The sequence below is a fragment of the Neopsephotus bourkii genome, unplaced genomic scaffold, assembly GCF_033783945.1.
Source record: "Neopsephotus bourkii isolate Nb327-2 ecotype Australia unplaced genomic scaffold, CSIRO-AGI_Nbou_v1 NB_1292, whole genome shotgun sequence".
Lineage (NCBI taxonomy): Eukaryota > Metazoa > Chordata > Aves > Psittaciformes > Psittacidae > Neopsephotus > Neopsephotus bourkii.
This window is the reverse complement of record NW_026901776.1, coordinates 1133416-1159467: the sequence shown is the minus strand read 5'-3', so window position 1 is coordinate 1159467 and position 26052 is coordinate 1133416. Positions and strand designations below refer to the sequence as shown.

General features: G+C 39.8%; 1 protein-coding gene across 1 annotated transcript in view; it reads left to right on the top strand.

Moving 5' to 3' along the window:
* Positions 1–10790: 10790 nt before the first annotated feature.
* Positions 10791–26052, top strand: part of NID1 (nidogen 1) — a 46175-nt gene continuing 30913 nt past the window's right edge. Inside the window, exons 1-7 of the mRNA XM_061365703.1 lie at positions 10791–11021; positions 18902–19201; positions 20406–20635; positions 21282–21709; positions 22842–22991; positions 24339–24590; positions 25752–25952. Coding sequence (XP_061221687.1) covers positions 10818–11021; positions 18902–19201; positions 20406–20635; positions 21282–21709; positions 22842–22991; positions 24339–24590; positions 25752–25952 — 1765 coding nt within the window. The 5' untranslated portion in view covers positions 10791–10817. The remainder of the gene's footprint in view (positions 11022–18901; positions 19202–20405; positions 20636–21281; positions 21710–22841; positions 22992–24338; positions 24591–25751; positions 25953–26052) is intronic.

The following is a 26052-nucleotide window of genomic DNA, read 5'->3' as shown; positions in this document are numbered from 1 at the left end:
CAACAGAGATTTACCTCCTTTAGCATAAACTTCGGCTGCATGGGTACATCCTTTGTGGTAAGCTTTTGCTTCCCTTCTGATACTGTAGCTTCTTGGCTGTTTTCAAGCAATCCTGATGCCAACTTTGAAGAGTCACCTTTTAGAGGTTGCAAGGTAAGCAGTATTAAAAGTATCATTTACTGTAGCCCATGCATGTTGAAGAGCATATGCTTGGATCTTTGCTGGTTGACTTTACAGTTACGGGCTCTCAGACAAGGAAAAACTTACTGGAGCCCTCAGCTCCTGCTTCGTTATATTGGCAGTTTGCCAGATATCCTGAAGAAAAAGTCTGCAATGCCAAGAAGTCTTTAATATTGAATGGGTTCTGAAGACAGAAATAAACTATTACACACAAGAAGCAGAAGTCAAACTCAAGAATACACAGTTTAAGCTTCTCAGTGCCTCCTTTGTACTTCTTTGTCTTTTTGGTTGTCACTAACTTCACCCAGTTTTTTGCTCTTCGGACCACTACTAGCGCTTTTCTTGTGCCTTCAATCAAGTCAGGCATGCCTATTTCTTTCCTTTCTCTAAGCACTCTTCCTCATTAATTAAGTGGCAGCATTTCTCCTCTATTCAAACACAGTAGGAACTCATTTAAAGAATTAACTCGCCTTAGCTGAGCGTTGCTGAAGGTAAGAGATCTTTCATGCAGGGTGCCGAGACCAGCAGAATCAGCAGACCTGGGATTTCATTTGGTAGGGCTGGGAATGTGCTCATGGCTAGGCAGCAGTCTACCTCTTGGTTCTTTGCCTGCAGGACTGGATAGCCCACGTTGTTCTCTTCTGGTTGCTGTTACTTTGTGATCAGCCCCCTTAAAGTGAATGAGACAACTCACGTACACAAATGCTGGTAATGTCAAGGGTTGTATCTGTACCATCTGCCTTAAAAGGCACAGCTTCTCTTTCTCTCTCCCACCATCTTTATCTCATCTGATTCTTTTTTGAAATCCAGTTTTTCCTCTCCCTGTTTATTCCTCCTCAACTGAAACAAAGACATCCTCAAAATAAGAGTGAGATTACTGAGGCCAGTAGAAGTCCAGCAGGTTTCCTCTTCTCAGTACTGGGTCAGGCTGCACCACTGCTAGGAGCAGCTGAAAGCAGCTGGTTTGGAAGATGGAACAGTAATGGAATTGTTACTCTGCTGAAGCAACACATACAACAAATGTTTATGTTTTGTACCAAGAGAGATAAAGTATGTTTGGTGAAGACGGACTCTTTGGAGAAGACAGAGGCCTTGTGCTTTGGCAGTGCTGAGGAGTCTGTAGGGGGGATTTCTGTTGTAAGTCAATCTGAAAAACGTGAGAATGCTGTAGTGCACTGTAGGTAATGTTCAGAAATCATAGAAACTAGAAAAATTATGAGACTTATTGGCAGTGAAATAATAAGGGTAATGCAATTACAAATTCTCCTGTAGGTATAATATATATGATACTACATAAAAGCCTCAAGGTTGCAAATAGGCAGAAATGTTGCCAACTTTGGAGAACACTTAAATACATGGAACATACGGATGTATGCTGATGAATATGTGTAGATGAGCATCAGCAAACAAGAAAATTAAGTTAGTTTTGATCATAGTTGGCCATGTAGAATGCATATAATGTTATGGAAACTAATGGTAAAGTGTTAAGCAAGAATCATTCCAAACAAGTTCCTCCCTATTTCTTTGTACTTTGCTGTCTTTGGATAGGGGGTTATTTGAAAAATACTGCACTGTCAGGGGTGATTTTCTGCTGCTGTTGCGTTAAATCAGTCTGTTTGTTTTATTTTACTCTGAAGCATGCATCCTGTTTTCAAAGTGACAGCACAATTTATGGAGATCAGAAACAGCTTGCAGATATTGAAAGCTAGCCTTTTAATTCCTCTACCACACAGAATGGAAATTGTTGCAGAAGTTTTGCATCTTCCTCTGCTTACTAGATCATAATTTGTCAGTCATATGCCCCCCTTTTGGGCTGAATTTGGAAGCTAGCGACGTAAGTATTTGTCACATACCCACCTTAAAAATAATTACTCAATTTTTATTTGTGATTTATTTTATTTTTTTAATTCATTTCTGCCATGTGGTAGTCCCTTGAATATCTCAAGCTGGTGAGCTTTTCTGAGGCTTGTGAGCATTAGGGAAAACTACACAGCTCCATGCTCTGGATACCCAGAGAGAGTTATTAGTTGTAACTGGCATTCATCTCGGAAAGAAACATGATCTGCTTCACTTCAGAAAGCTGCTTCTCATTGTCAGGAAATCTCCACTGAGTTTCCTGTGTGTTTTCTGATTTGCCAGGTGGACAAGATGTATTTCTTTGGTGCCTTAATTTTTCTATTTGTGAAGTGGAAAAACAATAAATGTTTCTTAAATCACCAGGAAAGGTTTTGAGAGTTGACAGAGTAGTAATGGAAAGCACTGTTGAGACACTATCATGATTGCTCTGCGAAAATCTGCTTTGTACTTTAGCCCTGCTGCAGGGAATATGCTGCAGAAAATAATTACATTTTGGATGAGGCAAAGTCCTGTTCTGAGTGCTTAAATAACAGAATTGTATTGACTCATATAGAAGAAGCAGAGGGCAGTAGATTTCCCTCAGTAAGAACACAATGCCCTCGTTCAGCCATTGTGGCTTATTCTTCAGAAGTGAGATTCCCTCCTCAGATGATAAAAATGTAAATATCAGTACATCTACAGAAAACAATCATCTTGTTAAAACTTAGGTCCAATGCAATACATGTTTTCCTCCATTGTTTCTTTTCAATAATTGCATTTATCTATTTTCAGACTACATAAGCTGTGTACACACAGTGAACAGGGGGTCTCTAAATGGCAAATTCACATTCTATTTAAAGGTCTGTAAAGATGGGTGGGGTTGCTGGATCAGATAATTTTTTTAAGGAACAAATGCATTAAATAAAATGCATAAATAAGAATTAGTATATTTCAAGGGAAAAAAAAAACACCACAGAGAATTAGGGATCAGATTTAGATAGTCTTATTGTGGATAATACTTTTTATTTCTTAAGTAATTTCCTTAAGTTTAGTGGCCTTACTTGTAAATAAGAATAGCCCATGCTGGCAGCATTGTGCTTTGAAAGATCTGTGCTGCTGGAAAACATTCAAATATTTTTCATGCAGGAAGTGCTAGAGAATCATAAAAGATTTGCAATTAAAGGAAAACAGGCACGAGTTTCTCTGAGAAAGAACTCAAGGAATGAGAACTGGTCAATGAGCCATGAAACGGGTCAGGCCTAAGATCCCAAAAGGTTAATAAAAAGCCTCTTCTGGAAAAAGACAAGGAAGGAAAACAGGGTGAACATAACCGGTACAGAGTTAAAGGCCCTATTGATAAAAAGGTGAAGGAGGAGGATGTTAACGGTGAATTCAGAGAGCTAAGGGAGAGACAGTATGACAAGAAAGATCATGTGTGTAGGTGGAAGTCCAGTAGTGACTATAGAGCATTACTTGAAAAGGGTTTAGGTAACCTTTCACTTGCAAGTGTAATTTTTTCATTTGTAACAATCTTGTTGTCTTTCCCCCTTGAAAAACTTAAAAATGTGTCTCTGACTGCACATATACAGGTACATCTGTATTGTTAAATGAGAGAGGCAGATCCCTGAATGAATGTCCAAACTGCTTAAGTGTTAGCTGATTTCCTGCTTGCTCCAAACTGGTCTTTCCAAGACCAATCAAGAACGTGGTCTGGGGACAGTTTGCTCCAAGGACCATGCTCAAAAGGCAGTCCCAAGCCAGAATTCATCTGTGGCCCTGTCTAATTATCCAAAGCTAGCCTGGTGGCTTTGCAGCTTCACATATCTGCACATGTCACAGGCTGTGATGTATGCCCTTAATTTTGTGCTGTAACTAAACCACTTCTGGACTCTTAACAGTTCACTTTATTTCAGACACTGTGAACTGGGGGAATAAAGAAAATGTGTACTAGGGCTACAGTAACCCAGCAGAGACCAGGGGCTATATGCTGTGTGGTGTGGGGACAGCCAGTAAGATTTAGGGGTTAGCAATTTGGACGCAATCCAGTCCTTGCTACTTGGCCTCAGGGATCACACCCTGTCCTTCTCTTAATTGGGAATGTAGACTACACACAGAGATTGTTCTCAGCAGCCTCTTGTCGAAAAAAAGTTCCTGCTTTTCTTGCTCCAATCCTGTAGCTTCTCCAATGAATAAGTTATTGCATCAATCCTACTATTTGCAAATAATGCCTCTTTTTTTTTTTTCCCCAAGGGCAATGTGATTGTTTCTGTACAGAGTTGCTTTAGTGCAAATCCTCATATTTTATTATTGCTCTATGACAAAACTACTGTTTTACATCCTGGGCTAAAATACTAAACTGTGGGAAGAAATGAGTGGGCCACTGTTTATGTTAGTCTGCAGATGCCAAGTGAAGTGGACAGCAATATAAACCCTTGAGTCAGGAAGAATAAATAGTTGTAATTCATGGAGTTACTCCTGGTTTTTTGGATCTGGACTGTTTTAGGCAAGGGGAAAGTTCACAGTCTTTACACAGCTTTTAAAAACAAGGAGAGAAAAATCCTTCAGTGCTATAGATGCCTAGTGTGTTAGAGCCAGCTACATGTGTTATGTCCAACATTTTAAACATATCTCTAAGCACACAAATTAAGCCTTCAGGTTAAAAATGTAATGTAGGTTTTTGAACTTATGCATGTCTAAGCTAAGAATTAATGATTAAATTAATAGGACCTTGTAGCTGCAATTTCAACTCAAGGGAGTAGAAATGTATGAAGAAAAGAAAAAGAAATTAAAGAGCCCCAGTGCCAATACTGAGTTTATATGCAACAGTTTTTCTAGTAGTTTGTGTGTAATGATCAGCAGAATTGTAACTCCAAAGTTTTGCCTCCTGACAACATTCTTGGAGTCGTAAGGTTGTGATTCAGCCATCCTCGGGCAAGGTTTTGCAAAGAAACATTTTAGCCTTTGAGCACACACTTATATCAGTCTCACTCAGCAAACTGTCTTACGCTCACAAATACATTTCAGTAACTTGTAGGAAGCTTTGGCGTGTGCTGAGTGAATTCCCAAAGGTAGGAGACGTCAGGAAGCACTTACATCTTTTTTTGGGGTGGAGGAATTTTTTTGTTAGACCTTGTTCAAAAAGAAATTATTTTCAAGCAGCCTCCTTAAAGGAAATATTAAAACCTAGCATTCAATCTGGCCAAGCACGGACTGATACAGAGAACTTTGTTCTCTCTCTGTGCAGGGCTTTCACACATCTACAGGCAAAGATGAACCAAAGCCTAAGTTTGAGACCATATAATTAGTAAGAATAGATGTTATATTTATTAAATATTTCTTCTTTTAACCCACCCTGTTATAAAAAAGGAGAGTAATTAAAATTGTTGGCCTTTGCTGCACCATAGCGTCACCTATCCTGAACAAAATTCAGTTTCTCTGTCTTACTTGCAGCTGCTCAAAGTGATGATATATTCTCCTGGGTAAATTTCATAGGCTTAGGCAATGGATTCCACTTCAGAAAATCAGTTTCAGAAATAGTCTTTTTCCTTGTAAAAAGGATGGTCCGATGATGATGGGTGAAAAAGAGTTAAATGTCTTCTCCATATGATCATGGTTATTCAGACTCACCTGAGAAATCATGTGTTCTTTTTCTAAACGACAGTTGTTGCAAGTTGTAATATTTCAGAAGGCAGAGAATCTAGGCAGGGCCAGGCGCTGTGAGATTGGTTTCTCTGTAGGCACAGGGAGCATACATGAGGTAGTAGTAGCTTGGCTGTCAAAGGAAAGACTGTGCCAATGTTTCAAACCTTATTTGCCCTTATGAATGTTTGTAGAAAAGTTGAGGCTGAGCTTCTCTCATAATAATTTGTTACTCAATTTCTAGCTGCCACTAGCATCAGACCAGTGCTTTGCCTCTCTTTTCTTCCTGATTGTCCTGTAGAAGCTTTGCTGCTGGGACTCAATGCAGTATCTTTTTTGTGTGTTCCATGTACAACCAAAATTCACAGTCATTGCAGTCAAAGTCTGGGTTCCAAGTAGAACAGAATATAAAATTTAGCAATGCTTCTGATTTGGGTGCACATTCAATCTGAAGTGATGGTTTAACTTCAGATGCATTAAATACCATCTCATCACCAGACTATAAGGAGATGTATGTTCTCTGTCTATATTACCGTTGCTGTTGTATGTTCTCTGTCTATATCACCATTGCTGCTTGCTTCTGTTATTCCTAAAATCTGACACAATAAGATACCAGTGGGTCAGAGTAGTTATTTTTCTGGTCTCAGAGTAGATAAGAGGTAAAGGTTACCTTTTTTATGTCTGTCTTCCTGTCGTATTTAAACTGCTTTTCCATGTGTGATTCCCATTGTTTAAAAAACAATGTTCCTTCATTTGTGATTGTTTTTTGCATATATGAGAAACTGGTCATACATTTTGTCTTCCTGTCTTGTGTGTGGTTTTTTAAAGCCAGTAGTTCTTGTCTCTTTGGAGTCTTCTGTTGCACAAAGCTAGAAATCTTAGATAATAACAAAACAGTAGAACAGGAGTAGAGGTAGTAGCTGACTTGGTGTAGGTGTACTAGTTAGTGTTGTGCTGAATACTGAAATAGAAGACTAATTACATACCTTCTTGCACTATTACAATTCTCTCTTAGAGAGGTCTAGTATTCTTACTGGATTAGAGACTCCATTCTTGAAGGACAACAAGCATTAGGATACAAGAAGGATATTTTCATAAAAACATATAAAAAGAATCATATTTTTCATGTGGCTACATGACGGGAGGATTGTAAGACTTGCTTTTTTATCTAGCCATTTTCTGTGATGCTGATATTTTTCTGTCCTGTTTTCCATCTAGTTTTCCCTCAGTTACAAACTGGACGAACAGTGTTCATGATTCTGTACAAACATAACTTCACTGCATAAATTCTTCCATGATAATTTTTTTCGTTCTCTTATTAATACAGTTATCTGTTCTAATAATGCTACATGGAAAGAGGTAGAGGTAACCCTAGAAATGTAAACAGTCTCTCCTAGCATCAGACCTAGGACAAGCCTGAGAGATACTGTTTCTCCCATGCTTCTTGCCCTGCACCAGGCAGTTACCAATCCATTACTGCCATGGACCATTATATTGCAGCAGGGTATGTCTTCTATAGTGACCAGGTCATTGGCCAAGTGTTAACACTTCCCTGTTCTTGCCCAGCTGTTCCTTAGAACTGGATATGAGTTCACAAGGAGCTTGTCCTTTTGCTGCCCTGCAAGATCTCTGCATGCGAGAAAAAGAAGGAATTCTACAATCTTCTGTACCCTACATTAATGCAGAGGATGAGATACAATATTGCCCTTCATGTACATCTCCTCTCAAGAGCTTCTAACAGTGCTTCAAAATTAGTGTCTTGCTGTAGGGAGTTCTGCTGTAAAATACACTGTTTTTGCAGTTGATCCTGAGATGTGACATGGCTCATGTAGAGTTACAGATGGAATCTCATTGTTTTCCACTGTAATGAACATTAAGTTCCAAGACAGAGTGGTTTAAATTTATGGTGCTCACTCCATGATCTTCCTGCAAGCCTTGCCTTTGACCCTGATTCCCATGACCTTGTCCCTCTAAAAAATGCTCCTCAGCAGACCTCAGTCCTATTCTTTCCTGTCATTACCCCAGATGCTCAGTTCTCTCCATTTTTTTACCACATGGTTAATCTCTCCTTTGATGATCTATCCTCTAGAATGCTTTGTCATCTTTGGACAGCAGAAGATCATCATGAGGGGCCCATCATTTCCTTCCTCCAGTCATGCCAGCAAAGGGATCACTAAATTCTCTCTGTTAATAGAACACAAGGGTGGGGATTGAGGAGGTCAGGAGATTCACAGTATCTGCAATCCGCTTTTCCAAATCTCCTCACATGTGGGCAGTGGAAGTTTTCAAATATGTGTATGTGTGTGTGTGTGTGTATGCCTCTGAGCTTTTTTAGTACTGTATGAACATAGGAACTCAGGTCAAAATCAGCTGAATTGTCTTCTCTCATGATCACACACAGAATTCTCTCTTAAGTTTTATTCTTTAGTAACCCAACCAAACCTAGTTTTGGACACTTGGAGCTTTCTGTCATTCGGCTTCTATTACACCTAATCTGTAACTTTTCTGAAAATAGACCATTGTAAGGAAGCATTTTCTGACACTTCCATGGCTTCTTTTAGTTACTGTGATCTCCTGGTTACCTGTACTTCTCAAACTTGCCCATGTAATTTGTCTGTTTGGTAGCACTCTTCAGATATTTGAAGACACTCTGTAGCTTTGGTGGAAGATGTTAATGAAGTGTTCCCTTATCATTTAGCCAAGAACACATATTTGGTTCTTGAACAATTCCTTTTATGCCACTCCCTCAGGTCCTCTGATCTTTTTTAGTGTTCCACTCTGAAGTCTCTCTAGTGCTGAATTTTCTGTGACATCACTGATCTCACAAGCAATCTCTGGAAAAACAGAATCATTCTGTCCCTTTAGAAAATGTCACTTGTAACACAGTAAAACCTGCTCATTTGTTCTACAGGATCTCGGTAGCTGCTCTGGGAATGCTGCTGCTTTGTAAACTGCTGCCATATCTGATTTATGATCTATTGAAAATGTGATGGTCGTCTTGGCATTCACTGGCTATGTTTTGGAAGATTTTTCTTGGTGGTGTGTTAGCTGATGATATTGCAGTTTGCACTTGAATATATTTCTTTCTTCTCAAATCTTGCTAAAGTCTTTCACGTTCTCCATTCTGATTGGTGTTAGCAATTAGTATCTCTCAGTTAATTACGTATTATGTAAGCATGCTTTTCGATCCTTTTTCAAGTCATTACTGAAGATGCTAGAAAGGACAATTGAAAATATTTTTTTTTAGTTTTAGAACTAACATTTCTCATTACTCCTAACAGTGGCAGCTGCAAGCTCAAATTATTCAGCTACCACAGAAACACTGCAATCCTCTTAAAAACAGTATAAACAATCACAATATACTGACTAATGGACAAAGGATTTACCATGACATTGCTGTTACTCTGTTTTAAACATGCAGATGAAGATATTTAACTCTTTGGCTTTCAAATAAATTTAAAATGTATTACAGTAAGTTTCTGGCTTCCCAGTGGTCCTCATCCTCTGAATTCTGGACATAATAATAGGAAATCATGTGGATCTGACAGGAAAAATGTTACCTTCACAATTTTTTTCTTGAGCTTATATCTTCCTTTTGTTCACATTGACTTTTGTATTGAAGGGAAATGTGGCTATGGAAAACTTCAAGCCTGATAGGAACGACGGTTTTATGTTGTGAATGTGTGAATGTGTATATGGGATCCTGGAGGTGTTAAGGAGTTTGGTTTAGGCTTTCTCTTTGCTACATTGCACAAGCACACCTTGCCTTTAGGTTCTGCAGGTTTGGGAATGGGCTTACGCTCGAGAGGTGAGGTTGTAATTAGAGGATGAATGGTGAAGGCAGTAGTATTCCACTGTATAGATTTAATGTGCATAAGTTATAGTTTATTTAACTGCTTCTAGTTTAGGTATCCATTTGTCAAATGAGGAGGAAGATACCTCAGCAGGGTATCTTGAGATGTCTTTGTGAATATGACTGTGCTCAGATAGTGATCCAGCCAAGAGGCTGCTTTTCCAGCAATGATTAGCCAGCTATCCCTGAATCCACCAGTTACTTTGGGGCTCTGACACTATGAAGGGAAGTTGTAGGTGTAAGTACAGCAAGAACCGAATTGTGTGGAGGGGAGACTTGCCTTCCTCTCAGAGCACCGTGCTGCTTGCTTCTGTTATACTGAAATACAAAAGTCAATTGTAAATAACTGTAAAAAAGCCACGTACAAAGCATGTGGGTGGCATTTCAGCTGCTTTCCCTCTGGTGATTTTCTGCTATAAACATTCTGTGGAAATATAGGGGCTTGCAGTCTGCTGGGCAAGGCTTAAACACTGCTGTCTTCACTTGGAAGCTTTAGGAAAGATATATTAAATGTACCCAATTCTCCAGTTGCTTCAGAGTTTTACTAAACTATAAACTAAGAAGACATAGTCAGAAAGAATATATTTAGATATCCCATATTTCTTTTCTGTGTATCTCATATCAACAGTGCGTTTTCATTTACAGACTTTTTTTTTTATTTTATTTGCAACTAAGTGCACGTCTCTCATTGATAATATTAATTTATGAAGTACATTTCAGTGTATTTATTAGTTTTCCCCCGCCATAATAAGCAGCTGGCATCAAAATGATTTCAGAATACAGTAGAGAGACTCATACGTTTGTTCCACATCGATTTTGCTACTTTTTTTTCTGTGCGTTAGCTGTTGCCACGCTGGTGGAAGATCCTGCAGCTCCTGGGGTAACTTGGAATCTGCATTTCCCTAGCTCGGAAACCGCAGCTGTCCTGCAAGAAGAGCCACAGGTTTGAGAGCAGCTCTCGAACTCCTACGTCCCCGCGCTCACTTAGCTTCCCGAGTTCCTCACCCCTCAAGCGGCACGCTCTGATCCCGGTAGCGGCTGAGCCTCACCACCCAGCGACCCCCGGAGACGGCCCCTCCGTGCCGGAGCTAACGCCATTACGTCCCGCGCGGTGCCCCCGCCGCGGGCTGTGGGAGCAGACCCCGGGGTCGCGGTGGCGGGCGAAGCTTGGTCCGGGTCGCTCCGCGGGGGACATATGAGTCCTGCCCTCCCCTCGTCCCCAGCGCAGCCATTGGCCGCGGACCCGGCCGGGCCCGGCCTCTTGCGCTTATATCGGCGAGACGGCGCCGCCGCACCCGGAGCCGGAGGGATGCGCGCTGTGCGGAGCTGCTCGCGCTGGGCGCTGCTGGTCCTGGCGTTGCAGCTGGCGCTGCCCGCCGAGTGCCTGGTGCTGCTGCCCCATGGCGAGGAGCGCGGCGATGCTGTCCTGGCGCACGGGGACGATGTGCGGTCGATGGCGCTGGAGCTGAGCACGCCGCTGCGGTTCTACGGTGCTGCCGTCCACTCCCTCTACGTGAGTGTGGGACCGAGAGGTCGCGGTGCCCTCTCCGGCTGCCGAAGGGGTGGGAAGTCTGTTGGGGTCTCCCCGGGCGGCTTGTGTCTTCTTGCCGTGATGTTGCCTGGTTTGGGGTTGATCATACTTGTTGGGTTTCACGTCGGTTGTGTGAGCTCCGTGGTCAGAGGTCAGTCCAAACAGCTTCATTCTTCCATCTGTGTTCAGTTAGGTATCAGGGCCGTGTTAGTTCTCGCAGCGTGGTTGTTGCTGATTCTTTGCAGTGCACGGCAGCCTGTACTGGGAGGCGATAGAACAGACAGTAAGAGGATAAAGAGAATGTAACTGATTGTCCAGAGTGAGCACCATCCCCAGGCGGTTTTTTTGTGCTCCCTCAGAGGGAGCACGTCCAGTTAAGGAACATCCTCCTCGTGGTCTATGTTTTGTGTGCTTCAGCATGCCATGAATTTCTAACCAGCAGCCTGACATATCCAAGGTTTGCACCTCTGAGCACTGAATGCTTTCTGTTTGTTAATGTCTTGGGCACTCTCTGGTGTTTGTTGCTCAATGGTCTTTGGGGTGGTGAAATCCACACCCAGAGCAATTGCAGGCTTTGAGCTGCAGGCAGAGCTCAGCTATGTGTGCATGTGCCTCATAGCAGGATCTGCATCCTAGAGGTGTGTGTGCATGTTTATAGCTAATGGCAGACATTTAGTATGTGAAGGTGGGATTGAAAACAGATTGTCTGGAACAAAGCTGGTCAAAAGTAGCTAGGGAAAAAAAAAGTTTATACTGACAGCACGTTTTCAAAATACTGCAAGAGTACTGACTGATCTTAGTAAGGAAGGCCCAGTGTGTGTTTATCTGATCAAGTTAAAACCCACCTTGCTGTCTGGAAAAACCAACATGCTTTAGGCATCATGGGTCTAAGATGCAGCTCTGGGGACTTATCTACGTGGAAACACTTGGAAAACTAGACCTTCATGTGGTCACAGTTATTCCAAATGTGATGTAGTTCCCAGGTACTTGAGTCAGTTTTATGGGCATTCACCAAAGACTTAACATGGTTTAAAACCAGTCAGGCAGCTTGTTCACTCATTCCCCCCTTTCTTGCCCTCCCCCTACTCCTGGAGGGACAGAGATGAAAATCAAAAGGAATGCAACTCCCACGGGTTGAGATAAGAACAGTTTAGTAACTAAGGTATAACACAAATCACTACTGCTGCCACCAATAATAGTAATGATGAAGGAAATAACAAGGGAAGAGAATATAACATCCCACCACCCGCTGACTGATAACTCGCCCCCCCAGCCCGACCAAGCACTGACCGATACTTCATCCAACCCTGCAGTCCCCTAGCCCTTCCGGTAACTCTCGGTTACATCCTAGGCATGACGTGGTGTTGTATGGAATATTTCTTTGGTCAGTTTGGGTCAGGTGTCCTGTCTCTGCTTCCTCCCGGCTTCCCCTCCTCTGTGGCAGAGCATGAGGCTCACAAAGTCCTTGGCCAGACCAAACATTTGAGCGTTATCAGCTCTGTTCCCAGGCCGAAAGTCAAAAACAGTGCTGCACCAGCTACTAGGAAGGAGAAAAATGACTGCTACTGCTGAACCCAGGACACATGCTTGCATTACTGCTGCCACTTAAGTTATATTCTTTCATTTTCAACCCTGCCTGTTCCTGGAATTACATCCAAAATCCAGAATTTTGAGGGATTCAAGTTATGCCTGTGTCGAAAATGGATGTCTTCACTGGCTGGTAGTGAAGACCAAGTAATTCACAACTATTAAGTGGAGTTCAGACTTTAGTGTGACCCTTAGTTCATTGTCTTGTCTTCCATACTCTAAGTTGGTCACTGATTAGCCAACCCAAGTAAAAACCACACTTTCTGAAGCACAGGCATATTCTTGAAAGATAGCAGGCTCTGTATCCTGTCATTGAGAAGCAAAGATAACCAGTAATGTGTCAGATAAGTGACAGAAAGGAGACAGTGATTTCAAAGAGCAGTAAATTGGTTAACCACACTAGGTTTCTTTGGTTTAATGATCTTGTTACTTGCTTGTGCCATAAAACAGGAACAGTTCTAGTTAGTGTTTGTCTGGAGGAATACCTGTGTAGAGGCTGTGTTCCAGAATCACTTTTATGGCTCTCTTCAGTGTGATTACTCAGTAATAAGTAAGGGTGATTTTTAATACAAAATCTGATAATGAAAGGTATTTTAGTATTAGTCTCCATAGTATACAGTATACATACTTTTTATTTTGCATTTCATCTGTCACAAGTATTGCAAAACAGAACAGTACAAACTATATGGGGATAGGAAAAGGAGGTGCTGGGTCTCAACATACCTGTTAAGGAAGTGTGTTGAGCAGTCTTAACTGCTCTTTCACAGTACACAGCTTTATTGTATATTGGCAGTGAGTACTTATTAAGCTCTCTGATGTTATTCAGTAAGCAGAATTTGCCACAGTATTGCTAGTTGGTAGTAAATATTATCAAGCTGATACCATTGATGTGTGCTGTTGGTAGAGACGCATTTTAATACATAAAGGAGTTCCTGAATCAGATTTTGAGTTGTCATGTAAGACATCTTTCAGTATAGTTCGTCAGGATAATATGATAAGCTTATCTTAATTTTCCAGTGCTTGATTTTTGCGATTTTTTCCCTCAGTCAGTTGCAAATCTGTGGGTTCTCTATTTTTTTTTTTTCCCCAGCATTTGAGAAGCCGAGTTCTTTGAGTTAACTCTACACATGAATAAAAAGGCAAGGAATTCCAAGGAATGATTGTTTAATGTCAAGTTGTCATAAAATTCTTGGCAACAAAACTTTTGTTTAAAAAAAGTGGAAACAGACTTTGACATCCTATAATCTTTGAGATGGTGTTTTCCTAGGCAAGATTTATAGCACTGAATTGTATCACTAACCCATACTGATCTATTTGTTTTAATAATGTGCTTTTATTAAGCTTTTAGCACTTTACACTAGGGCTCACTGGTGTGGAAAAGTTAAAGGACTAGGGATAACTTCCTTTTAGGGAAGAATCAGAGTCCTTTAAGGCAAGCTTGGATCAATTTTTTGATCAGTACTTTTACTAACTTCCTAAATAAGGAGTTGGTCATGTTTGCATTAGAAAGTTTTTTTCTGCTTTAAATCAACTGGCACTTCATTATACAAATAAATGACATTTTTTCTAAACTCTCTTACACAGAAATACTCGAGTCCTCAAAATGCCTAGTCATTGAACAGGGAAAGTACCTCATTTGTTTGAAACTTTAGTCACTATTCTATGCACACAGATACTCTTTTTCTTTCAACTGAAGTACTTGCTCCTTGATTGGTTTTTCAAGGTTGACCTGTCATAGTGTGTGATTTGTTCTGCTACAAACCACGAATGTATGTTAACTATGCGTGTAATCCAGAAGTTTAACATGCTAAAAATATATCTGTGTTAGTTCTTGTCAAGTTACATAGTATAATACCCTAAAAGGAAAGATGTACCGTACAGCTGGTCTTTAGACAACGCCCCCTTCCTCATCTGGTTTGACAGGAATGATACTTTAATGAAACCAGTTACTTACCCTGAGTTACTTATCTTTATTTTGGGCTTCACACTTTAACTTGTGTGTCCTTAAAAGGAACATGGTAAAGTTAAATCATAGTATTCACCATCTCTGTCAAAATAAATGTATTGTTAAATCTGAAAACTAAAAGCACTTTTTTTTTTTTTTCAGTAATAATGGATGCTCTTTCTCTACACTAAAAATCCCTTTCCAAAGTGAGCAGGTTTTGTGTGTATTTTCATTTAATGGCTTACAAATGTTTTCTGGGTGATTGAGTACTTGCAACCAAGCATTCCCTTCACATTTAAAACTGAACTGCCTCATTTATGAATTACAAACAAATGAAAATGGTGTTGGCATTTTTATATCTCCTTAATGAAATTGCTTGTTGCATTTAAGTTTTTAGCAAGATAGGAAATGAGTATTCAGAAACATGCCCCTGATAGATGAAAAGGGCCAAATGTTGGGTCATTTCTTCAGCTCTCTACTTTGTTCAGTAGTATTAACTAGTAGTGATTGTGTTTTCTCTTAATGTTATTTTAATCTCTGCCATAAATGGGGGATCATGAAGCCACAAAGTCTGCACACACCAAATCTGATGGAGAGCACGGAATTTGTTTAAAATACTTCAAACATCAGTCATCTCTCACAAGAGGAGTTAGAGTGGGAGTAGGGGTGCTTGTGTACAAAAAGTGTAAGCAAGGAGAAGGAAGGGAAGAACTTCTAATTTACTCATAAATATATTACTTTAAAGGTGGAGTGCATCTCCTTGAAAAAAAGTCTTGGCAAGTAGACTGTTACGCCCTCTCCCTCCCCCCTCATCTTCCCTACTGCTTTCCAGTGGTATATTGTAATAGTATAGTAGGGTTTCAGCTTTGCTTTACAAGGTTTTGAGGCATTTTCTAATGTGTCATAAGAGTTTTATGGATCTATCTGGACTAGATCTCTGATGCATGTCTGCCTGCAATTGCAGGGTCTAGGCTGGGGAAACCCAGTCTTTTTAATTCTGTATTTCAGAAATTCACAGTTCACCTTAGGATCTGTGGCTACTGTTTAGTCACAAACGATTAGAGGAAAACCAATCACAATACTCAGCTGTTTCTCTCACTTTCTAACACGACCTGTGTTCCCATCATGCTTACGCAGATTATGTACTGCTTATGTATCTTAGATATGCTGTTCATGCATAAAGCCGACTTCCTTTTTTTAACATGACCTTAATGTTTTAGCATTTTTTACTGTAGAAGGTAATGAAATTATACATCTGCCGAGAATGCAGTCATCATATATCAAGCCATTTTTAAAGCAGTCTGATATACCATGTGAACTATATGCAAAGCTTAGCTAATGGTTCAAGCTAACCATTACTCAGTTATGCACCAAGCTGATTGACCACTTGCCTGTGGCAGGGGGCATTCTCTGACCCCATGGGTAGCCAAAGGGTGAGTGTTCCAAGATATAGGTGTGTGTTGCATATGAAGGGGTGATCTGTAGCATGAGTTTCTGTACTAGACCTTTTTTTTAATTTGCTCTATGTAGTAGTAGTAGTGAGGGTGGTCTGAATTTTAAAGGCTGTTGCCAAGACACATGTAGTCAACATCCTTGACAGGTTTGCACAGCCCACAGTTTTTCTGTGTCTTGAAGAATATATGTAGTGCTGGCCTCCTTCTTTCCAAATGTGTATAGTTGAAAAGGGAAAGAAAAATATGATGATTATGAGCAAGTGATAACAAGTATGTGAAGGAGATCCACTGAGGGTGACCAGTCAAACCACAGGGAATCCAGTGAGCTGAATAATTAGGGCTGGAAAGGACCTTAAGATCATCTAGTAGCAACCCCCCTGCCATGGGCAGGGACACCTCACACTAAACCATGTTGCCCAAGGCTCTGTCCAACCTGGCCTTGAACACTGCCAGGAATGGAACATTCACAACTTCCCTGAACAACCCATTCCAATGCCTCATCACCCTTACAGTAAAGAACTTCTTCCTTATATCCAATCTAAACTTCCACTGTTTAGGCTTTAACCCATTACCCCTTGTCCTATCACTATAGTCCCCAAAGAAGAGTCGCTCCCCAGCATCCTTATAGGCTCCCTTCAGATACTGGAAGGCTGCTATGAGGTCTCCACGCAGCCTTCTCTTCTCCAGGCTCAACAGCCCCAAATTTCTCAGCCTATCTTCATGCAGGAGGTGCTCCAGTCCCCTGATCATCCTCGTGGCCCTCCTCTGGACTTATTCCAACAGTTCCATGTCCTTTTTATGTTGAGGACACCAGAACTGCACACAGTACTCCAAGTGAGGTCTCATGAGAGCAGAGCAGAGGGGCAGAGTCACCTCCTTCGACCTGCTGGTCATGCTCCTCTTGATGCAGCCCAGGATACGGTTGGCTTTCTGGCCTGTGAGCACATGTCCTCTTGTTCTGCTGAATCTGTAAGTAGCAGATAGACCTGGGGACAGGCTACTGGCCTAGAAGGTCTTGCAGCCTGAGTCAGTGGCCATTCTGACCCTTTACCAAGGACTAATAAAGACTGTGTAATATTGTAAACTTCTTGACTGTGTGAGAAGATCCAGCAGCAGTTTGTTCTTCTTGGACTGACAAGAATCCCTGTGAGTCAGATAAATCTGTGGGAAATTGCAGTTTAGTTTCACTCCTTATGGTGCCAGTTTTGGGACCTTCATCTTTCGGAGTAACCTGTGTGTGGCAAGCAGCTCTAGAATGGTGAGTGCCTGGCTGCCTGCAGGTAGTCAGATATGCCCTGTTATTAGGTAGTCAAGCACTGGGAACACTTTTCTAAGTAGCTGATCCATACAGTGTCATACATGTCTGGAAGAAGGGCCCAGGACTTGTGTGTGAGCAATTTGTGTGCTGCCTCGAGGCCTGACACCTGTAGTCTTGTTTGCTGTTTCTGTGGCTGTGAGAGTGAGCTCTGGTTTGCCAAGGGAGTTCAGCTGTCATGTTTGGACAGGCCCCAGCATCTACCTGTATATGTGTTATTTTTAGTCAGGTGGTTGGCTGCAAGTCATCATCTCATAGAGCCAGTATATATGCATTTTCATACCAAGATTTCACTTATATATGTTAATGTGTTGTTGTACGTTGTCTGTCCCCAGTGTGTTGTCTTTCCTCTCCTTTTCCTCCCCCAAGTAATAGAGCCAGTTTGCCACAGGACAGTGTCAGGGCACTCAGCTATAAGGGAATTTACAGGGTAGCCTATATCTGCTGCAGAAAGCCTGTCTCCTAGCCTCTATAGCCTCTGGAATAGGAGCTGAGCTCACAATATGTCTTAAGAGTGAGAAGCAGCTTGTTGCAGTCAACCTTTCATGGTAGCAGAGAAGTTCCTAGAAGGATGGTTGAAATGAAAATTAAAGCAGTCCTGGCCAGACAAACGGAAATCTGTACATCTTCCCAGAAGACTTTCCCCTAAACTATTGCAGCACTTACATGTGGAACAGCTTTTTTGGGTAGGTATCTATGTATAAATTAGTTCTTTGCTCAGAAGTTCTATCAGCTTCTGAGACAGTGCTGTACTAGCAATGAAAGCTCAGCTGATCCACTTGCATCCTGACTTCCTAATGAGGTTTTCGTGGGAATGGCATAGCCTGTTGTGTGGGACAAGACAAAGCTCTTCAGTTTCTCCTCCCCATGCCCATTTGTGGTTTGTTTTTATGGACATCAGACTTTCTCAGAAACGGACAGCTTTCTAAACTGTCCAGATTGAGTGTTCTCCTCTGCCTTCATGTTCGAAGTCCAGATTCCCGGAGGGTATGCTATTTGATAGAGCATCTTTGTAGTCTACATTGCTTTACACCAGATAAGAATCTAGCTAGCTGGTTGACCAAAAAAGTAGCTGTTGCAAATACTTGCTTTGTCCTTTCCATGCCCAGTGATGCTGACACTTGTCTGTAAACAATTCTTGACAGACTCACAGAGGGTTTGTGCTGGGTCTCAGCCTGAGACAGACTTGGAAACTTGTGAAATGTGGCAGTGTTGTCAATCTTTGTTAGGAGAGGCAATAAGTGTCTGACTTTTAAATAGTTAAAATCTTTATCTAAGGAAAAAAAGGTTGGTCTACCTGTAAAGTACACATCTGGTTTTTGTTCTACCTGTAAAGTAGACATCTGGTTTTGGACAAGTGAAATCCCAGGACTCCTGACAAAACAGGATTAAAAAAAACAAACAAACCCTTGAAAAAATTCTGTTACTTTTCAAGTACAAGATTGACTTTCGACTCAATTTATTTTGGAAATGCAATCAAAATATTGTGATTTAAAGCACATAGGTGTGGGAGACAGCCATATGAACAGTATCTATCTTATAATTTCCACCTTTTTATTAGATTACCAGTAATGGGATTATTGCAGTGAATCAACCTTCAAGTGAAGAAAAATATCTCGGTCAATTCCCCATCAGTTTTGGGGCTATTGCTCCTTTTATGGCTGACCTGGACACAACAGATGAACGTGGAAACGTGTATTACCGAGAAGATTCATCCTCAGATGTCTTACAACTTGCATCAGACTATATCAAAAGAGGTTTTCCTGAGACTACTTTTGATCCCAGCAGTGTTGTCATTGTTACCTGGAAGCTCGTGGCTCCCTACCAGCCATTGAGAGAAGGTCATGCTTTGGAAGAAAAGGTGAGTTTTAAGACATGTTGGACACATGTTCAGCTGAACACCATAAGCTGTTATCTTGGTGGCTTGAATTCCTTTGTGTTTAAAGGAATATTGTACAGTTCAGAATATATTTTATTGTTGAAAAAACTGTAGCAGAATAGGAGTTTCTAGAATTTTTACTTCATTTTTAATTTACAGTATTGTATTCATTCAAAAGAAAATCCTTGAATCTACATAGCCGATTTCTTTGTATTCCCTGACAACTTTTACTCTCAATGTTAAGTTTCCTTGGGAATAACTGAAATCGTAGGATATCCTGCCCTCCATCTGTGCAATTTAATGCAGTCAGTTTGTGTTTTTTTAATAGACTCTTAAGTCTTTTTGACATCAAACTCTCTAACTATGTGGACTAATAGGAACTTGAAACTGTGGCACTCTTTTGGACAGGTGACAGAATGTTTTGTAGCTAGTACTGAATGAAGAAGCAGTTTGAGGTTGCTTTGTTTTTTGGTTGTTTTTTTTTATTACATGCAACCAGTTTTCCCTTTTAAAACCATGTTAAGTACTATCCTGAAAAAACATGTCACTTTATGTATCATAATTATCCCATCTGATGACTTTGCTCACAGTGTTTAAAGTTGAGAACATTACCACAACTTAGAAAACCTTATTTTGTCAAAGATTAATTTCTTGTATCAAGTTAGGCACAACCACTGTGTTTATAGTAATGGCCCTGCACTCAGGTAGCAACAAATAACTGATGCCTGAGGTGCTGTCTTGATGGTTCCAAGACAAGATACTTGCAGCAGCATGAAACTTGAACTCTGCTTTAAATATTCTGTTTACAGAATTTTTCTATTTAGTCTTCCAAATTTGCCCTTTATTTTAAGGAGGTGATATAGAATCCTATGCAAGTTATAGAACTTAGAATTGTTGTGTTTTAGGCAGCCTCTCTGGCTATGTTCTAACAGATTTAACTTACCTTTGATAATGTTGTTTTTTTTCTAGTGTTTATGAATACTAAAGCTAAAACTGCCTTAGCAAAACTTAAGCATGTGTAATACTTATTTCTCCTAGGAAGAACATGATGCATTATGGGTGATGGAAATTCTGATTTTGACTTAGTATTTAAAAATAAGTTATTCCATTGTCAATCATGACTATTTTTTCATAAGTAAATGGATGCTTTTTCTTTCCCTTTCATTTTTTTTTTTTCCCCCAACAGAGAAACACATTCCAGGCTGTTTTAGCCTCTTCTGACTCCAGTTCCTATGCTATTTTCCTTTATCCAGAAGATAGTTTGCAGTTCTATAGCACATACTCCAAGAAAGATGACAAAAAGGTTCCTGCTATGGTTGGCTTTAGTCAAGCCTCTACAAACTACTACTTCTGGGAAAAGCCAGGATCCTACAATGTCATTGCTAATGATGAAGACAGCATTAGAAACCTGCACAAGTATGTGCTTTTTGTTTGTTTGTTTGTTTGTTTAAACTCCTTAAGAAAACATCGAGGAGTTCCATGTTTTTCTTAATTGTAGTATGAGCCAATGAGAAATAATAAGATCCCATTAGTCATTGCATGAGAGATTGCAAAGGCTGTCATTGACAAATATCCACCCTCATGAGAAATATGAGGACTTTGTTCTAATTTGTTGATAGTCCATGGCTCCATTGTCAGTGGCAGGAACTGCTGTTTAGCTATCCCTTCTAAAAATAAGACCACTTAGACTTTAACTTTCATAGTCTGTCCTGGACAGTCTTCTCTCTTGAAAGAAAGGGTGAACAAGAAGGAAAGGGAATGAGTTAGGAAGTTCTAGTAAGTTTTAGCAAGATCTCTGTGGCCCAACTGTCTCCTTCTATTCCCATCATTTTGGAGACAAGAAGGCTAGAAATTCTAAGGAAGAGATCTCTGGGTGTGGAGAAAAAAATGCCATCCAAACTGCCAGGGGGTTTTATAGCTGAATAAACTGTACCTGTGGATAAAATAATTCAACATTTTCATCCTGATACTTGTCAGTGAAGGATAGCATTTTGTGTAGGCTAGAAATACTACAAAACTTGTACTTGATCATTTTGATTTGGTGTGTGCTTATCTTTGATAGAAGCAGCAATGCTGGGAGGAGAGGAATCTGGGTGTTTGAGATCAGTAGCTCATCTGACAGCATTGTGCCTGCCAAGACAAGCAACATTTTGGAGAGCCTAGAGTCCAATGAACAAGACCAGGACATAACTTCAAAACCATTTATGTCAGATTATGGCTCCACTGAAATACAACAGCAGTATGTCACCAGTAGTACAGATAGCACAGAGGAGGATCAGCACTACGTTACGTATAGTGTTCCTCAGCTGGCTGAAGAAGACTATCCAACTTCATACCAAGATATAACTGGAACACCTTCAACTGAGTCTTTTTACAGTCATCAAGATTTCCCAACAGCAAAAGCCCCACCTCGCCAGTTCCAGGTCCAGCAGTTTCCCCCACAGCAACCCCAAGTCATAGATGTGGAAGAATTTGATGAAACTGGTATAGGTAAGGTCTTTTGTACTGCTTGGGTCCTTCTGAGATGTATAGGCTGTGAAAACACAGTGACATGCAAAAAATTGAAGTACTAAAAAAATAATCAATTTCCTTCTCACTATCTTCATATCTGAAAATCTAGACATGTTTAATAAGTTTCTGTTATTCATTGAGCTACTTAACTTGGATGTCATCTCAGACTCGAATGTTGCCAGTCTGGTAAACTAGTTTCCCTGTCAAGCTCACAGGACAGCACACTTACAGCATGTCTGTGGAATCTGAATCCCTCTGAAGGAAAGATTCCTCCTCCAGAGATATCATATTCCTAAAGATGACACATGCTATGATACTATGATTCTATTCTTAGTGAGAACTGATTTCCCCATCTCTTTTGCCCAGGACTACTGTTAAACGTATGATCTTAACTTTAACAGCTGCATTAAGTGGCTGTTCCTGGTAAGAATTAGTTGATCAGTTCTACTGAAATCTAGCTTTTTTTCCTCCTTTCACGTATGTGTTACTGAATACAGGTTATTTAATAAAGGTTAAGAATAGTAACTCTTGTAAAAAATGTTGGCTAGGGTTTCATGGCCTCAAGTTTTACAGGGTGGGCTTAGCAATTCTAACTTCTGAGCAGGTGTTTATAGAAAATTCAAAACGGTGTGACTGACTGTCCAGATGTTACTTGTTTCTTGAAGCAGATGTGAGAATTACTTTCTCCATGAAATGAAATGGTAAAGCAGTTAGGATTACAGGGTGCATCAGCTGGTGCCTTGTTCTGGGTGCCATACTGATGTGTTTTATTTTGAGGTTGGAAATTCTCCTTTTTGCCTTGTTTTGTAAACAAGGACAGGTTAAAATTGTGTGTTTTAATTTCACAGACAATTCAACATATTGGCTGAAGTCAACAGAATTAAATGGTTTTCTAACATCTGGAAGCCCTGATGTTTTCTCCAAAATAGTAGAGTGTTACTTGCATATTGCGAGGTTAACAAAAATGGATTTCAATTGTTCGTTTTCCTTTTAGAGAAAATGAAAAAAAACCCTAATCAAGTTAGTCTAGAGAGCTTTTAAACTAAAGCAGGTATATGTGAACACTATAGTAATTACATGAAGTATAAGTGTCTGTTTTTTCTTTCTACAGTGTTTCGCTACAACACAGATGTCCAACAGACCTGTGCTAACAACCGCCACCAGTGCTCTGTTCATGCCATCTGCACAGATTATCCCAATGGATTTTGCTGCAGTTGTATTGCTGGTTACAAAGGAAATGGCAGACAGTGCATAGCAGAAGGTAATGTTTTTGAAAATGAGGTACATCAGCAGCAATTACATATGGCATTCTTGAATGAGATGACCTCTTCAGGACAAGAAAAGACGTGGTTATATACGTTTTGAAGGACTTATTACTGAGATGTATTGAAAGATATCTTAGGAAGTGAACTATGCTTTCTAAAATGGTGTGTTTTTTTGAATGAAGCAGATTATTATTTCTAGAAAGTCATGTTAAAATGCCTGATGCATGTAATTGACAGCCTAAAATAAACTCTTCTGTTACTGGCACAATTTAATAGAGTAACATCCGGTGTTTTGGCTTTTTTTGTTTGGTTTGGGTTTTTTTTAATTACTTTATTTTGTTTTGCTAGAATTAGTCATGAAAGTCCAATGTGTTATAATCTGATATGGTCCTCACTCTAGAAATGGACAGCTCAAAGAGGATGAATAAATCTACTTTGATTGTAAAACTAAAGAGCATGGCTCCTCTTTGTCTGACTCTTAAACTTCTTTACTAATGGGCTAATCTGCCAGGTTTTTGTTAGATACCCATTTAAACTTTGTTCCTGTGTAAAATCCATAAAGGAATTCCTTATGTATACACTTGTAATCCTCAGTGACATGACCGGCAGTATAGATACATTTCAACAACCGAAATAGCTGACTGCAGACTTTGTGCTTTATAAGTCAGGAAAGCAAAAGCTACTACCTAGCTTTGAGTTCATGAAACTGAATTTTCCAGAGAAAGAGAAGGATCTGGCGATAATGGAATTTGAATTTGCATGTAGGAAATTATATACAGAAGAAAATCAGCAATAAAGTGTAGCTACTTGTGTAAAACACTGACAGTCTTTAAAATGGTCAATAGTTTTGATCACTGAGTCAAAAAATAGATTAGAATAATAGGTCAATTATTTAAATATCTAATTGTGTTAGCCTTCTAATAGGGAATGAACAAATTCACATTCATTAGCTTTTGGTATGAAGTGTGATCTTCAAAGGAAGTTTCTCTATGTCACTTACTGTCAGAGATACTGTACCAGCATTAAGGAGTTATTCTTGCAGACAAAACTGTTAATGAGGATTATCTGTTAATTAACAGTTAAAACTGTTAATGAGGGAATCTCTTCTGGCAGTTTTGGCCACTTAATCATCTGTATAATGCTAACACACACACAGGCACGTGTGTACATGCGTAAGCAAATTAACACACTGCTTGTGGGCAGTTTCCTGTTTGAATTCTGTGTTTGTTTGCCTTTTATTTCAACATTAGTATCTTTTAACACAGTGAACACTCTGAACATGTTCCTTAGAAAATATGTGAGAACTGTCATTTTGTTCTGACAGATTGTATTGATTTTGCCAGGTTCCCCTCAGAGAGTCAATGGGAAGGTCAAAGGAAGAATCTTTGTAGGAAATAATCCTGTTCCAATTATATTTGAGAACACTGATCTCCACTCCTATGTTGTGATGAACCAGGGGCGTGCCTACACTGCTATCAGCACAATCCCAGAGACTTTGGGGTATTCTTTACTGCCTCTTGCCTCTATTGGAGGTATCATAGGATGGATGTTTGCTGTGGAACAGCAAGGATATAAAAATGGATTCAGCATTACTGGTAATTTCTAAGTTAAAATAATGTTCAAAAAACTGTGCTATGCTTTCCTCTGTCTTGAGACAAAAAAGTGTATATTTAGAAGCAATATAGGATGAAAACATGTTTATTCTGAGCTGAAAATAGATTTTTCATAACCAACCTCCCCATTTTTCTTGTTTAGAGGGTATAGATATTGGGCTTTTTAATTTACTATTGTGCACAATCACATAAGTCTTTTGGGAAGAAGAATGTCTTTTCCTTTGCAAGAAAGTCACTATTAAAAAGGATCTGATTTTTGGTACTGGAGTTTACAGAGCTACTGAAGAAAGATGTCCCTGTATCTGCAAGAGGGCAAGAGGTCTGACATGTTAATTGCCTGATTGTACTAACAGAGCAAAAGAGAAGGAATATCTGACCTCCTGAAGGTCTGAAATTCTGAACAGAAGCAATCGCTTTATGGTGCAAATGATTCAGTTAACTTTTTGGAGGAAAAACCCAGTTCACAATTACGTATTTTCATCAGAATCTGAGGCCAAATCTGGTTGGTTTTACACATGAATTCAAGCTGTAGATCACATCTGTTCTACAAGAACATGTGTTTCTTTATAAAATTTTATTCTTTACAGCCCTCTACTATGAATTTAGTTGCACATAACCATTTGTTTCGGGAGGGATTATTGGATTTGGTATGTTTTAAGTTTGTTATGGAATTTACAACATACATTTCATCTGGTTTTGATTTAGAAACTGTTGTACCTGATTTTTAATTTATTTTTCTTTTTATTTTTAACTCTGTATTCCTAATGGGGTTTTTTCTCTAAAGTATACAACTCCTTTGACATTTCACTGGTAGGATAAGATCTCTCAGTAGTTTTGTTGGAACCTTTGTTTGCTTTAAATTTACAAAAATCCAAGCCCTGCCTTTTCAGGCTTACTTGCAGTTTAGTGTGTTCAGTGCTTAAGATAGTTTCCACGCAGCATCCAATCATATTTACTATACCTCTTAAAGTTATTTCTGTAGAAACCCAAACCATTTGCAATTATGCTGCATCAAAGCTTGCAGAAAAGACTTATTTATATTTTATCTACTAGAAGCAATACTTTGAATAGAAAGTATAATTTTGATTTGTCATATGCTTCAAAATGTGATATCAAGTGGTTTAACTAATACCATTTCTTTAGGTGGTGAGTTTACACGGCAAACTGAAGTCACTTTTCTTGGCAACAATGAGAAGCTTGTTATCAAGCAGAAATTCAGTGGAATTGATGAGCATGGTCACCTTACTATCAGCACTGAAATGGAGGGCAGAATACCTGAGATCCCATCTGGTGCATCAGTCCATATAGAACCATATACTGAACTCTATCACACTTCCAGTTCTGGTAAGGTTCCTTAAGAATGAAATTATAAGAAAGCAAACAATCCTGCAGTAAGATAATTTGAAAAACAACATTTTATTCCCTTCTTAGCAATTGTACTTAG